Consider the following 13,110-nt stretch of genomic DNA (forward strand, 5'->3'; position numbering starts at 1 on the left):
TTTTTTTTATCACACTTGCATTTACATAGATTTAAAAATGGAAACATCTTAAAAATGTGTTCATGATACATGAACTTTAGATAAGTTTAGGTAACCTCTGACCTACTCCAGTTCAAAGATAATCAATTTTGTTAAAAATGCTGCAGATTTGGTCATTAGTTTAAAATGTGACAAGATTTGTGTAAGTTGATTTTACTTTAACATTAAAAAATTGATAAACATGGGACAAAACATAGTGAAAATGGGAGATTTTTCCCATAAAAATGTAAGTTATCATCTGTAAATTTAACAATTATTGAGATTAATAAAGTTCTGAATATTGATATCTGTTTCCTATCTTGTTGTCATTTTTGATAATTATGGTGAGGAATCAGTGTCTTTACATAGAGGAGTATCATTATTCATTATTACTAATCTATAACTAAAGGCAAACTGAGCATTTTTTTTATTTCAAACCAGTAGCCCTTTAACTCAGTACCCATGAAGCAGCTGTCAGACTCAAAAGGTTGCTGACCCCTGGTGTAGCGTGTTCCATTTAAGTTGCAGAATTAACGTGAATGGTGTTCATGAAATCCGACAGACTAATCTCTGACTCTTTTGTCTCGTTTAAAGCGCCTTAAAGTTCAGAGCACCTTAAATAGGACATAACTTTGAAAATAGACCTTGTACTGATGGTTTGCCTTATAGTGCAAAAAGACTCTAGTGGTATCACAACATATAAACATTTAGCAAGTGCATTACATTTTTAGCACATTTGTTTGTTTGCCTCTAGTACTCACAGTTGGTGAAAATTATGACTTTGTCAGAACTATTCCAGAACCTTCTGAGACTAGATGCATTTTAAAGTGTTGTTGGAGGCTGATGTCAGAGTTTTGAACCTGGACTGAACCAGGGGGATTGTGGAATATTTTGTCTGTATTTTGTTTATGTTTTTGCTTTAATTGTTATGGTATTATTGTGGTATTATTTCTGTTCACATTGTTGTGGAGAGTGCATATATGCGCATGTATATTGCATTTGTGGCTTTAAGAAAGCGGGACCCCAGAAATAGTAGCCACTGGACGTCCATTAGCAAATGGGGATCCTTAATAAACAAACAAACAAACATAGTGGTACCACTACGGTGTTTTACAGTGGGGATAGTGCGCTTGTGGTGTTTGACGTCTTCAGAACGTGGGTTTTGTCATATGGCTGTAGAACCTCTTTACATCGTTCTCGTTTCTTGGTTTTGTTTTCATTAAACCCAGAAACAATGCAGAAGGTAAGAACATAACAATCTTGATATTTAATAGCTTAATTGTGTCTTGGACTATATGTAATAACTGAATTAATTACTAGTGTCTATGTATGTTTGCATATTTTCCCATCATTTTAAGAGTTTCATATGTTTGATATTTCTTTGTAAATATGTAAACATCTGTTGTCTTGTTTTTTGTATAATTTCTGCTTTGATTGCTTTAAATAAACAATTTCCAACCAAAGAATCTTCATCCATTTAACCCTGGAGTTTCCCATGAGCTTTATGGCACACTCAATAGTAGAGATAATATAATTATAAGATATAGATATGTATCCAAATACTGATCAAGCACTGGTGGTCACAGCTTTGTTGATTAAAACCACAGATACAAACACAATTATGATGGTAAAAAGTTAAAAAATCATTTGGAAAGTAAATAATTGGTTTACTTCCAAAGCCAAATTTGTGCATACAAAATGCTCATTTGTGTGCACAAATAGGTAACATACTAATCTGTGGTCACAAATTAATTTAAGAGAAAATGTTATTTTGTTTTGAATGTCCAGGGCTCTGCATTGTACAAAGGTTTCAGTAAATTGCAAAAAGAATGATATAAAAAAGTCATCAGCGTATTCTGTTGTGGTTACTGTCTTCTCACTGACTGTGTAAGAGAACTGGACTGAGTGACACCTCAGATTCCAAACAGGAAGTACCTGCTGGCTCCAACAACTCAAAACCCAATAGAATTGTGGTGATAAATAAACTTCTCTGCTATTTATTATTACCATTCTTGCTCTGTTACCTTTTAATGAACATGTTCTTGATAATAGTCTCTTTTTGGGTCAATGGATTTTCCTTTGCAACAATTGAGTAAACCATGCCCCCTGCTGGTCAGTTTTTAAATCTTAACAGCTCAAAAATTAAACGTCTTTATGGACAATTTTTCTTTATTACAGGCAACTGATACACAAAATATTTTTGTCTAAATTTCAGAAATGGGGAAAAAAGTGGTAAACATAAAAAATAAGTCATAAGATCCAGTTTGCCATGAAGAAGACATACGAACCGTCACAAAGTGTTTTTTAACAACTTCAACCAATGTACATGATTTTATTGGTTGCTTTATTACAAATGAATACTAGAACAAAGTAGGCACCCTGAAATGTTGGCATTTATCAAACCTGAAAACCAAAAGCATTTTAGAATAAATACTTACAAAACAAACCCAGAAATGAACATGGAAGATTAGAAAGTCTGGAGCGTTTGCTTAAAATAATAGTTGCCAGAAACTTTCTTTGGTTAGAACCTTGTAGTTCTTTCAGTGACTTAAAAAATCCAATAGAAGATTAACCTTTTATCTTTAACAGAAACACTATTTTATATAGTTCCAACGATAAAAAGAAAGCAGAATTTCATGTGTCTGCCTCAGTAACGTAACCCTCAGTGTCCCACAGCTTTACTTCATGGAGTAAATACAAACAATGGAGACAAGAAGAAACCAAAGAAGTCAAGGCAGGAGTGTTCATCACCATGAAGTGCACAGTGGCTAACAGTCTGTACGTGCACAAGAGCGCCCCGACTCATCACATCAGACCACAGACACCCCTCCCTGACCAATCTGCCGCTCAGCCTCACCACGCCGCCTCCGTCAGAGCTCATCCTGTAAAACAAAACAAGAAAAACCCAAACATAAAACACTCCAGAACTTAAAACAAAGGCTTTTATTTTGAAAAGCCAGCTTACCTTTGGTGTGCTGTGTGGGCGTGGGGACAACTGTTTTAGCCGCTGTCTGATGATGTCAGAAATGGTGTTGGCGTCCCGGCTGTTGATGGGCTCTCCACTCGACTGCTGCCTCTGAACACAAAGACCATTCATGACTCAGACACAGGAAGAGGACGACTTGGATCCAGAGCAAGGGCCTGATCACACTAGTAACGCTGTTAATGCTGCTGTTTTTATTTTCCATGTATTGTGTACGTTCTGGGCAAAAGAGAATTCAAATACACAGATTTTGAAAACATGGAATGGGAGGTCCACACAAACTAGTGCTGCCACAAATTATTATTTTAATAGACTAATCACAGATTATTTTTTCCGATTAGTCGACTAATCGGGTCATTTGCAAACTGGATGTAAAGCACACATCTTAACCATCATTAGCTTTAAACTAACGAAAAACTAGATATATTCACACTAGCTTTATCTGCAAAAATGCTAGTGTGAATGCTGTAAGCCGGATTTTGCAGCTGAAGATGCTGAAATATATAGCTAAAAACACAGAAGTTGATAGCTAGATAAAATACTGGTTAGATGTCAAAATAGCCTAAGAAAATAAAAAAAAAACCCTAAGTAAGACAAAAGATGTAGCTGAAATATTAGCTAAACTCCAAAATAGCCTAAAAAACCTTAATATCTGCCAAGAATGTCCAAAAATCTAGCAGAATGCTAATAAAAAACCTGTTTGTCATGCCTGCATCTTGCCTCCCTCAACCTTCCCCATATGTGTTGTATAAATGTTGCAATGACATGTCAGCCGCAGCATGCCCATAGAAAAAACATGTATAAACATTTTCTCTCTACGGGTTCATAAGGCAATCTACGATCTTTAAATTTTGTGAGCTTACATTGTCTCTGTTGTGTCTCCGGTCTGTCCCCCCTCCCCTTTGGCTCCGGAGGAATGGTTTGTCCTACCCCCCCCATCAATTAGTTCATCCAAAACTTAAGCAATCAGGCCCCATGCCCTCTCCTCTAAATTGGATGTATTGTGTCCCAGAATATGTTGTTTTTGTACTTGAAAACTAAACTCCATGGTGAAAATGTCACTGGTTTTATCTGCTGTATTAATGTATGTGTTATTACATGGACACGTCACCATAAATATAAAATGACTATTTTTTAAAGTACAATCATTTTAAAACCTGGACCTGTTTACTGTTTCTGTTTTTTTTGCCGCAAAAGGTGTCAACAGACAGGAAATAAAAGCCCTGCGTAAGCGGGACATTGAGCTGATCACCCCACTAGGCCCTCTGGGGGTTGAGGAGGACCTCATGCCGCCTGCTCCATGGCGAAGGCGCTGCAGGAAAAGCGCAGCCCCAAGGGAGCGATGTGAAAAGAGAAACTTTACAGGTGAGTGTTCTCAAAACGAATATTTAGACTTTTTATATTAATTATCAGGTGATATCTGTCTAAGAAAGTGGGAAAATGTCAAGTTTTCACCAGATTTTATTAACAATCTAAGTTCAAAGCAGCTGATTTGAAAACCAGCATTCAAGCAGCATTTAACCCTTCCGCTCTCCTTAGTTTGTTTACATTAAAAGTGGGGTCATCTGGACCCCCCAAGACAGTGCGCTGAACTTTTTTTTATCTTTGATTTTTGAGTTTCACTAATGTCCATGACAGACATAAAATCCTGTCCACCTTTGTCATGGAAGAAATCACATATCAATATGTGGTTGGAGTCAACTGGACCCCGAAGAGAGAGGAAGGGTTAAACGCATCACTTCTTCTTAATCTTGAAGACGTGAAAACATATGAAGTTAGAAGTGTTGCTAAAGTATTGCCTATCTGTAAAAATAAATTTGTGTGTGTAAAAATGTTTTGCACTTATAAAAAAGATAATTTGACAGAAAACAGATTTTGTACTTGTCAAAAGAAATCGTCAGTCCATAAAAATGCTTTGTGTGTGTGTAAACAGCATATTAGAAACAATTTTTTTTTGTTACAAGTAGAAAATCTTTTTTACTGACAAAACTTAAGTTACAATTCTTTTTCTTCTCAACAAAACATAAATCATATTTTGATAAATTATAGTTCGTTTTTTTTGTTAACGCAACAGAGACGCACTACAAACAGACCAGTGGACATCAGCCTTTACAAGATTTCTTGTTTTGCTCTCACAGACAGCTGTGTCCTCCTGTAAGGACGGATTTAACTAATACAAAAATGCAGCGGCTCTTCTCTAGGACTCTCCGACCCAAAAACATGCATCATCATTTGTCTGTTTCCACCTACATGTATGCTTTTGTACCTGTGTGTGTGTCCTCACCTTCTGTGATCCCAGGTAAGGGTAAAACTTAACAGTCGGGTAAGCTGTGATTCCAGCTGACTGGCAGGTCTGATAATGAGCCTGACAGTCCACCTTTCCTGCTCGGACCTCCCCTTTAAGCATCTGTCGATCAAAAGACCGTCAGCTCTGAAAAGCAGTCAGCAAACGCTTCTGAACGGCTGACCAGAAAGAGAGAGGTCTCTCACCCGGGCCAGAACCTCAAACTCTGGGGCAAAGTGCTGACAGGGTCCACACCAGGGAGCGTAGAAATCCAGAACCCAGTGATGCTGGCCCGACAGAACCTTTGATCTGAAGGTTTCTGGAGTCAGATCCACCGAGGCTCTGGGTAAAGAACTGAAGACAAAAACAACTTTCACCAAGAGTCAAGTCTGATATTCAAGCAGAAAGAAGAGAGGAGACATTATTAAAAAAAAAAGCCATCATGACAGATAGTAGCCATTATAGACTGGAGATTCCTCACTAAATTCTCCATTTAGATGGAGTTTTCCTCTCTACTGTCACCCTTTACATGACCGACACAGACCCCAATCCTTCAGTGTAATCTGATGATACCTTATATAAACCATCCATACATGTAGAACAAGCTGTCTTTATCAAACTCATCGGAATTTAATCATAACAACTGTAAGGAATCAAAGCTGATTCTTTTTTCCTCTGGACATAAAAACAGCAAATGTAGCAGGAAAAAGTCAGGACAAAAAGAATAAATAAATGAATGAAAGTTAAAAAAGCAAAAAGAATAAAAAGAGGGAAGACAGAAAGATGAATAGAAATAACTTAAGTGGACAATAGGTGAGAGAAAAGGAGATGGATTCGATAAACAAGAAAAACAAATGAAAAATAAGAAAGAAAAATTAGAATAAAAAGGAATAGTAGGAATATCGAAATTGAATAAAGTGTTAAAAAATCAATAAAAAATTAAAGTAGAGATGTAAATCAAGAATGGATAGAAAAAAGATGACTAAAGAGTAGAAAAACTGAAGAGGGAATAACAGAATAAAGTAAAGGAAGCAGGAAATACATTCTACAGTTCCACTACAATCATCTTTTGATCTATTTTTAAGTGTTCCCACTGGTCTTTTAATTACGCTTATGACTTTTTTAGCCAACGTTTCCTTTTAAACTGTTGTGTTCTGGAACATAGCTTCTGCAGAGCAGTAGAAGTTCATTAGAAAATTGTCTCGGAGTTGTGGGCGGAGCCGTGAACAGGGAAAAAAACCCGTCCTCTTCCATCACCTGGGGCTGAGTCTCTGTTTACATGCAGTCCTGCTGGATTACAGCCCTTCATACCCCAAATCTAACCAACTCAATGCTCTGGGTCTTTAAACAGAGTAAAAAGAAAATTAAGAGATGAATAGAATACAGTAGAGGAAACAAAAGCAAAAGTAAGACAGAAAGATGGTAAACTTTAAAGAAACTCTTCAAAAAAAATATTGTTTTGGGTGATTTTAACATGTTCTTGTGTCATTTTTCTAATGATGGAGGACAGATATATAAAGAATGAAGCGTAATATTGCATTTCTGAGTATGTCTTTATTCAAATCATTCTGGATCTAATCTGGATCTAAACTGTACGACTGGATAGCTCTGATAATGCTGACCATTTTTGTTAAATGGGTGATGATCGGTCGGGGTTGTGAGGGAAGTAAGCTAGCAGAAGAGATAGATGACGGGAAATGGGAGCAGGCTAATTCCACATCAACACAAGAGCTGGATTTCTATGAACTCCTGCTGCTCTGTAAAAACTATGAAGTAGAAAACGACAAAAGTTTTTTTTATTATTATTACAATTTAAAGAACTCTGGGAACGCTTTTGCAAAAGATCAAAAAAGATGATTGGAGTGGGATTTTAAGCAAGGAGAACCAAAAGAAGATAGATATGTAGAATAAAAGGACACACGAATTAAGAGATCCGTTAGCGCCGGAGATGAGCCTCACCTGAGGGCCCAGGCTCTGAGCGAGTGTGCGTCTCTGTGCCAGCCGTTGTAGGACCTACAGACAAACACGCAGCAGAATGAACCCTGAATGTTTGTGCACCAGACTCCTGAAGGTCCAAACCATTGTTTTATTTATATTCTGGTTCTGAAGGAAGTTTTATTTTGGAAAACAACTGGATTCTCCCCACATCATAACTGACTTGTTCTTGACTCATGTTGGTCACATGTTAAAAAAAATCACCCACTACTTTCTTAAAGCAGCTGTGCCAACCACTAAAGTAAAAACCCCAAGCTAGCTAAGAAACATATCTGGAAAGTTTAATTTCACAGAAAAGATCCAGTGAGGAAACAGAAAAAGAGCCTTCGACTTCAAAATAAAAGAAGAAAGTTTTCTCTAAATATGTGCAAAATACGTTCCCACACAGACCTGGAGGAAAGATTAGGATTATGGTTAGGTAAACACGTGCAACCAACAACATGTTGCCTTGGACACACTTAAAAACGTGCTGGCAATACAGCAATGTACATCTTAGCTGCATGTAAATACGAGCAAATAACAGCCATTAAAAAAATCTGGATTTAACAAACACCAGAAGTCTTTGCTCCAAATAAGAATTTATTGTGACAGTTGTTCTCACAGACCATCAAGGTGAACTCAAACCAAACACGATTTGCACGACAAATTCACGTGCCCCGCCCCTCTTTCGTTGCGCAAAGAATCCTCTGCTCGTTGCCTGTCAAAAAATGTGTTCCTGAGCTTGTGGGAGGAGCTACAAGTTAATGGATTTAGGATAATCGCTATAGGGAACGGTGTCTGTGGATATCTCCCTTAGAATGTATGAAGACACAGATGATGTTGAGAGATCAGGTTTATTTATAAAGAAGAATTCTACAAAACATCAGTAATCATGTCTCTATGTTTGAGTTTATATGAATATTATTAAAGATTTTCCCGGTACAGGGGGCTGTGTCCATATGACAGCCGCTTCCGCTGTGTTTCTGTGTCTGAGATTAAAGGCTCACTGTCTCGTATTAACTTAAGAGGGATAAAATCAAATTAGGAGACCTTTTGCTTTTTTTTTTTAATGCCTGGTTGAGGCCCGAGGCGGCAGCCTCTGCACCCCGCAGCGTCTTTCTCTCTCTGCCAGCATATTGAGCGAGTGAGCTCCGCCGCGGGAGTGAAAGTCGCCGATCTGTTCGGAGTGTATCTCACCTTCGCCCACAGTAGACGGACGAGCTCTGCAAACCTGCGGCTCCAACGGGTAAAGAAAAAGATGAAAGTTCTGGCTCCCACTTCAGCCTCGTCTGGATCATTAAACTGGATTTTCAGTTAACATAATTTCTTAAAATTGTTTTCAGGCAAAAAGCTGCTTTCAGTTAGTTTTGTTTATAGCAGTTATTAAGTGTAATAAAGAAAGGGCTACATTTATTCAGTTTACATCACTAACTATAAGAAAACTTTTGTTTTTGGAAAAAAAAACCCAAATCTGTAATTTAATTTAACTTTAATTTAGTTTTTGTATGATAAAAGTGTCCTGTAAACTCCTGAATAAACTCCCCAAACCTCCACAGCTGCCTGTTCCTCCCTCGTCTGCGCTGTCAAAACCTCAGACGGTTGTGTGTTTGTTGTGTATCCATGCTGTAACACCGCTGACAAACAGAACGAGTGTCGGTGCGACTCACATGTAGCGGTTGGGCTGCAGCGTGTTGCCGGGGTACAGGCGGATCTCGGGGTACCCCCTCACCCCCTGGCTCTGGCAGAAGGTCTGAAAGCGCTGGCAGTCGACTGAACCGACCAGGATCTGACCGGCAACCAGCTGAACGACAAAGACACCAGAGACTTAGTCGGCTGAGGACCTCTGCCATGGTTTGTGTGTCTGTGCGCCTTACCCGAGCCATGCGCCGCCACTCCGGCATCAAGGCTTGACAGGGACCACACCAGGGGGCGTAGAAGTCCACCGCCCAGGTCTGCCCCTCGTCTCGACCTGCAGCAGACAAAGAAAGACTTCATTTTTGTTTCTGTATTTAGAGACAACTTCCATTTTTTCAAAAATGACTGAAATCTGAAATGGAATTTGTCCTTCAATCCAAACATTCTGAGAAACCAGTGGTTTCCTTTATAAAGGTAACTTGTTAAAAATAAAACACAAACCTTAAAGAACTAAAATGTTTTCCTCTGATATCATCAAGAAGATTTAAAACCTGTTAGAACAGACTGATGTGCGTTTGTTGCATTGTGATCTGTCACTGTAGTGCAGAAGTACTGTTACTTTAACCCAATGCATCATGGGAGATATAGTACAACTGACTCTGATAACGGGCAGACTTGTGTCTCTGAGCTTCAATATTTTGTTCACTTTTTAAAGGTTTGACTCCGGATCCCATGGTAAGCTACATCGCTAAACACGAGCTCTAGCTGGTATTTAGTATGAGCAGAGAGACTTTATGAACCAAATCAGAACAAGGAAGTGAGGACGTTAACCACCTCTGATTGGTCAGATGGATGACATGTGATTAAGGCTCTGAGAATGATTGGATTTAGACAGAGCTAATGGCTAATTTCTTTTCAAAGCCTCATTTATAGTCAAATAAACACAAAATAAAAAAGTCTTTATGATCTTGCATTTTCCAAACTACTCAGTGTTAAATCAGGACCCGTTTAGATGAACACAGAGCTTATCCTGGTGATGGTAAATGTTTTTAGATATGTGAAAATGGATACACAAAGGTTGAGAAACACTGCTGTACGATTGATTTTAAGCTTCCAGTTTCCCCTAACTTTTAAGGGTAACTTAAACTTTAATAGTTTTTCAAAATAAAACTTCCATCAGAATCAAAATATAAATAAAACAACAATTTTTTTTTCATGTATTCTCTATGATCTGGTACCAACAGCACCGGTCCATGGACCCGGACTGCTTTAAGGACAAAGACATGAAGATCCCTGACCTCCTCTCAGAATATTTTTGTTCTCAGGACGCAACACATTTTCTTGACTGAGTAGCTGTATATTTGACATTCTCTCTTTTTTTATTTTTTAATTCTACGACCAAATCAAAGTGTTGTGATCCACATCAATGTTTTTCTTTGATTTCATAAAGAATCAACTCTCAATTCTCTACTGGTTCTTCATTTCTGTCTTTTCTTGGTCTGTCTTTATGTTACTCTCTAATAACTTCTAATAGTCAGCATTCATCATGGTACAGGTTAGAAAAACGAGCCCCAAAATGTCCCTCAGGGTTTTAAATAAAGTTTTTAGAGAGTGAGGTCTTCAGCACCTAATGTATTTCTCATTTAAATGTTTATTTCAGGACAATAAAACTGTTCTAGCAGCTGGTTTGCTGTCAGAGGAGAACTCAAAGCAGAACTTTACCTTTCACCCTCTCTTTGAAACTGGAGGGATCCAGAACCAGCACAGACGGACTGACCAGGTCCTGCAGAGACAGACAGAAGTTCTTTCTGAACACCAGTCCACACGAACAGGAAGACAGGATGAGGAAAATGTGGAGGCAGCACCTGTATGAACTCCAGGATGCCGTCGGCAGAGTGATGCCCTTCATACTCGTGAACAGAGGAGCCGTTGAAGATGACTGTGGTGGGGTAAGCCTGGATGTTGTACTGAGACACCAAGAGAGGCTGTGATGTTCAGTTCTTCATCAGTTCTTCATCAGTTCACTGGGGAGGAGGAGCAGGGCCTTACCGTAGAGCAGAGGTCGTGGTGGATGGTGCAGTCCAGAGTACCAAACTTGATCTGTCCAGCCAGCTGGATTGAGGCCTTTCTCAGCTCGGGCAGTAAGGCCCGACATGGGGGGCACCACTGTAGAGAGGGGGGGGGATTTTTGAAAATCACACATGAACAACTTAAAGATCCACACCAGTGAAAAATGTGTTTTAGCACGTTCTTGTTGCATTTTTCTGATGATGGAGGACGTATACAATGACAATTAAGCTTAAAATTGTATTTCTTCAATGAAATTGTGACCGGAAGAAATAAAGTTGTTTGAAAAGAAGTTTATTTATGATGTAGAAAATACACTGTGTGGATCATAAACTCCTGCTCCATTCTGATGCTTCACTTGCGGACAAATAGATCCATGAACGTCTTGTTTTTCTCGTCTGAGCTGGAATCTGAAAACTGTTTTTTTCTCCCGGTTTCTAAACTTCAAACATACCAGGTCTGTAAATATACATTTTGTTTCCAAATTCATAAATCTTGCTGTTCCAGGTTTTATGCTTTTGTAGATTAAAGTTTTTCTCCTGGCAATCTGAAATCTCACGGCTTTAGAAATGTTTCTCTGACTCTTTCCAGTTCCAAAATATTGTTTTCTCACCAATTTTTATTTAAAGCCGTGTTGCTCCTTAAAATCTTTTAGCACACTTCAATATGCAAAACAGCTTCTATTTAGGTGATTTCTGCACTCAAAACTGCTGTCTGTCTGGCTCGGGTGTAGAAAACTACATTTTTATTCTTAAAAATAAAAAATATATGGTTAGAAATTCTGCATTTCTTTGCATAATAAGAACATTTTTTGATGTTATCAATCATTTAAGGGACACTAATGCAAAGAGATTGAAATAAGTCTCATGGTTAACCAACAAGGCACAAACCGGAGCAAAGAAATCCACCAGCCAGGGCTCTTTCCTGTCAGAGGGGAAGTTGTCCGGCCTCAGAGTCGTCACATGGGCCCGGACGCTGTCCTTAGCGAAGGCCACGATGTTGTACAACACATCTTTCCCTACAAGAAGACACAATGTGACAGAAACAGGCAGAGAGGATATGAGCATCAAAATAAGGGACTGAATAAAAGTGCAATGCATACTGTAAATGACCATTTTTATACTGCGCTGCAGGAGAAACAAGTGAAACACCCACTCCAATAAAAATGATGTTTGGGGTGTTTTTAACACGTTGTTGTGATGATGAAGGACATATATAAAGAAAATTAAACTTAAAATTACATCTCTGAGTATTTCTTTATTCAAATGAATGTAAAACAGGAGTAAGTGTGAAAAAGAAGTATTTGTAACGTAGGAATTACGATAGGCAGGCCACAAGTTCCCTGCTCTGCTCCATTCCGATGCATCTACTTGCCGACAGATAGACATCAACGTCTTCATTTTCCTTATTTGAACTGGTTCAAAACTGTACGGCTGGATAGCTCAAATATTTCTAAATATTTTTGTTGAAGGTTGGCTTGAGGGTGTGTAAACAGATGGGTGATGGGAAGGGGGGCGGGCTTACTTCCTGCCAACAGTCCCGCTAACAACTCAGAGGTGAATTTCTAATGAACTCCTGCAGCTCTGCAGAAATCATATCCTAGAAAATGACAGTTTTTAAAAATTTTCCTAAAAACGGCATAATCATGATTAAAAGGAATTATTTGAAAACTGATCAGAAGAGGATCCGAGTGGGACTTTGGTGCTGCAGGAATAAAAATCTCAGACAGATGAGGAACAGAGACGATGCAGTACTGACCATGGTGGATCTCAAAGTCATGGATCCCCAGACCTTTGAAAACCGCCACACAGGGTTTGTGGATGTAGAGAGAGTGACACAACTCAGAGTCGGAGACGCAGTCCATTCTGCCGACCTGGAGGCAGAAAAACATTCTGTCAGCAGGAAAACAGGTGAAGGCGTGGTGTAGAACAGTTTCTACTGAGGGTACCTGTATGTGGTCATTCCGCAGAAATGCTTGGAGCTTCTTGTACTCATTTGAGGTGGAACTTCTGTCCCCAAACGTGAAGCTGATCAGCCAGCGGTGACGGGCCAGTTTCTCCTTAACGATAACTTAGTCAAACTTGTGTTTTTTAACTAACCAGGACACAATCTAGAGCAGGGGTCTCAAACTCGCGGCCCGCGGGCCATT

General features: G+C 38.9%; 1 protein-coding gene across 1 annotated transcript in view; it reads right to left on the minus strand.

Annotated features, from left to right (window-relative positions):
• Positions 1 to 2,345: 2,345 nt before the first annotated feature.
• Positions 2,346 to 13,110, minus strand: part of dnajc10 (DnaJ (Hsp40) homolog, subfamily C, member 10) — a 20,030-nt gene continuing 9,265 nt past the window's right edge. The window contains exons 13-25 of the mRNA XM_024287102.2: positions 12,910 to 13,020; positions 12,720 to 12,834; positions 11,852 to 11,979; positions 10,944 to 11,060; positions 10,760 to 10,861; positions 10,617 to 10,677; positions 9,134 to 9,228; positions 8,927 to 9,060; positions 7,245 to 7,298; positions 5,492 to 5,639; positions 5,286 to 5,408; positions 2,984 to 3,094; positions 2,346 to 2,900 (exon numbers count right to left, since the gene is read on the minus strand). Of these exons, the coding sequence (XP_024142870.1) occupies positions 2,889 to 2,900; positions 2,984 to 3,094; positions 5,286 to 5,408; positions 5,492 to 5,639; positions 7,245 to 7,298; positions 8,927 to 9,060; positions 9,134 to 9,228; positions 10,617 to 10,677; positions 10,760 to 10,861; positions 10,944 to 11,060; positions 11,852 to 11,979; positions 12,720 to 12,834; positions 12,910 to 13,020 (1,311 nt within the window). The 3' untranslated portion in view covers positions 2,346 to 2,888. The remainder of the gene's footprint in view (positions 2,901 to 2,983; positions 3,095 to 5,285; positions 5,409 to 5,491; positions 5,640 to 7,244; positions 7,299 to 8,926; positions 9,061 to 9,133; positions 9,229 to 10,616; positions 10,678 to 10,759; positions 10,862 to 10,943; positions 11,061 to 11,851; positions 11,980 to 12,719; positions 12,835 to 12,909; positions 13,021 to 13,110) is intronic.

Source organism: Oryzias melastigma, linkage group LG21, assembly GCF_002922805.2.
Source record: "Oryzias melastigma strain HK-1 linkage group LG21, ASM292280v2, whole genome shotgun sequence".
Classification (NCBI taxonomy): domain Eukaryota; kingdom Metazoa; phylum Chordata; class Actinopteri; order Beloniformes; family Adrianichthyidae; genus Oryzias; species Oryzias melastigma.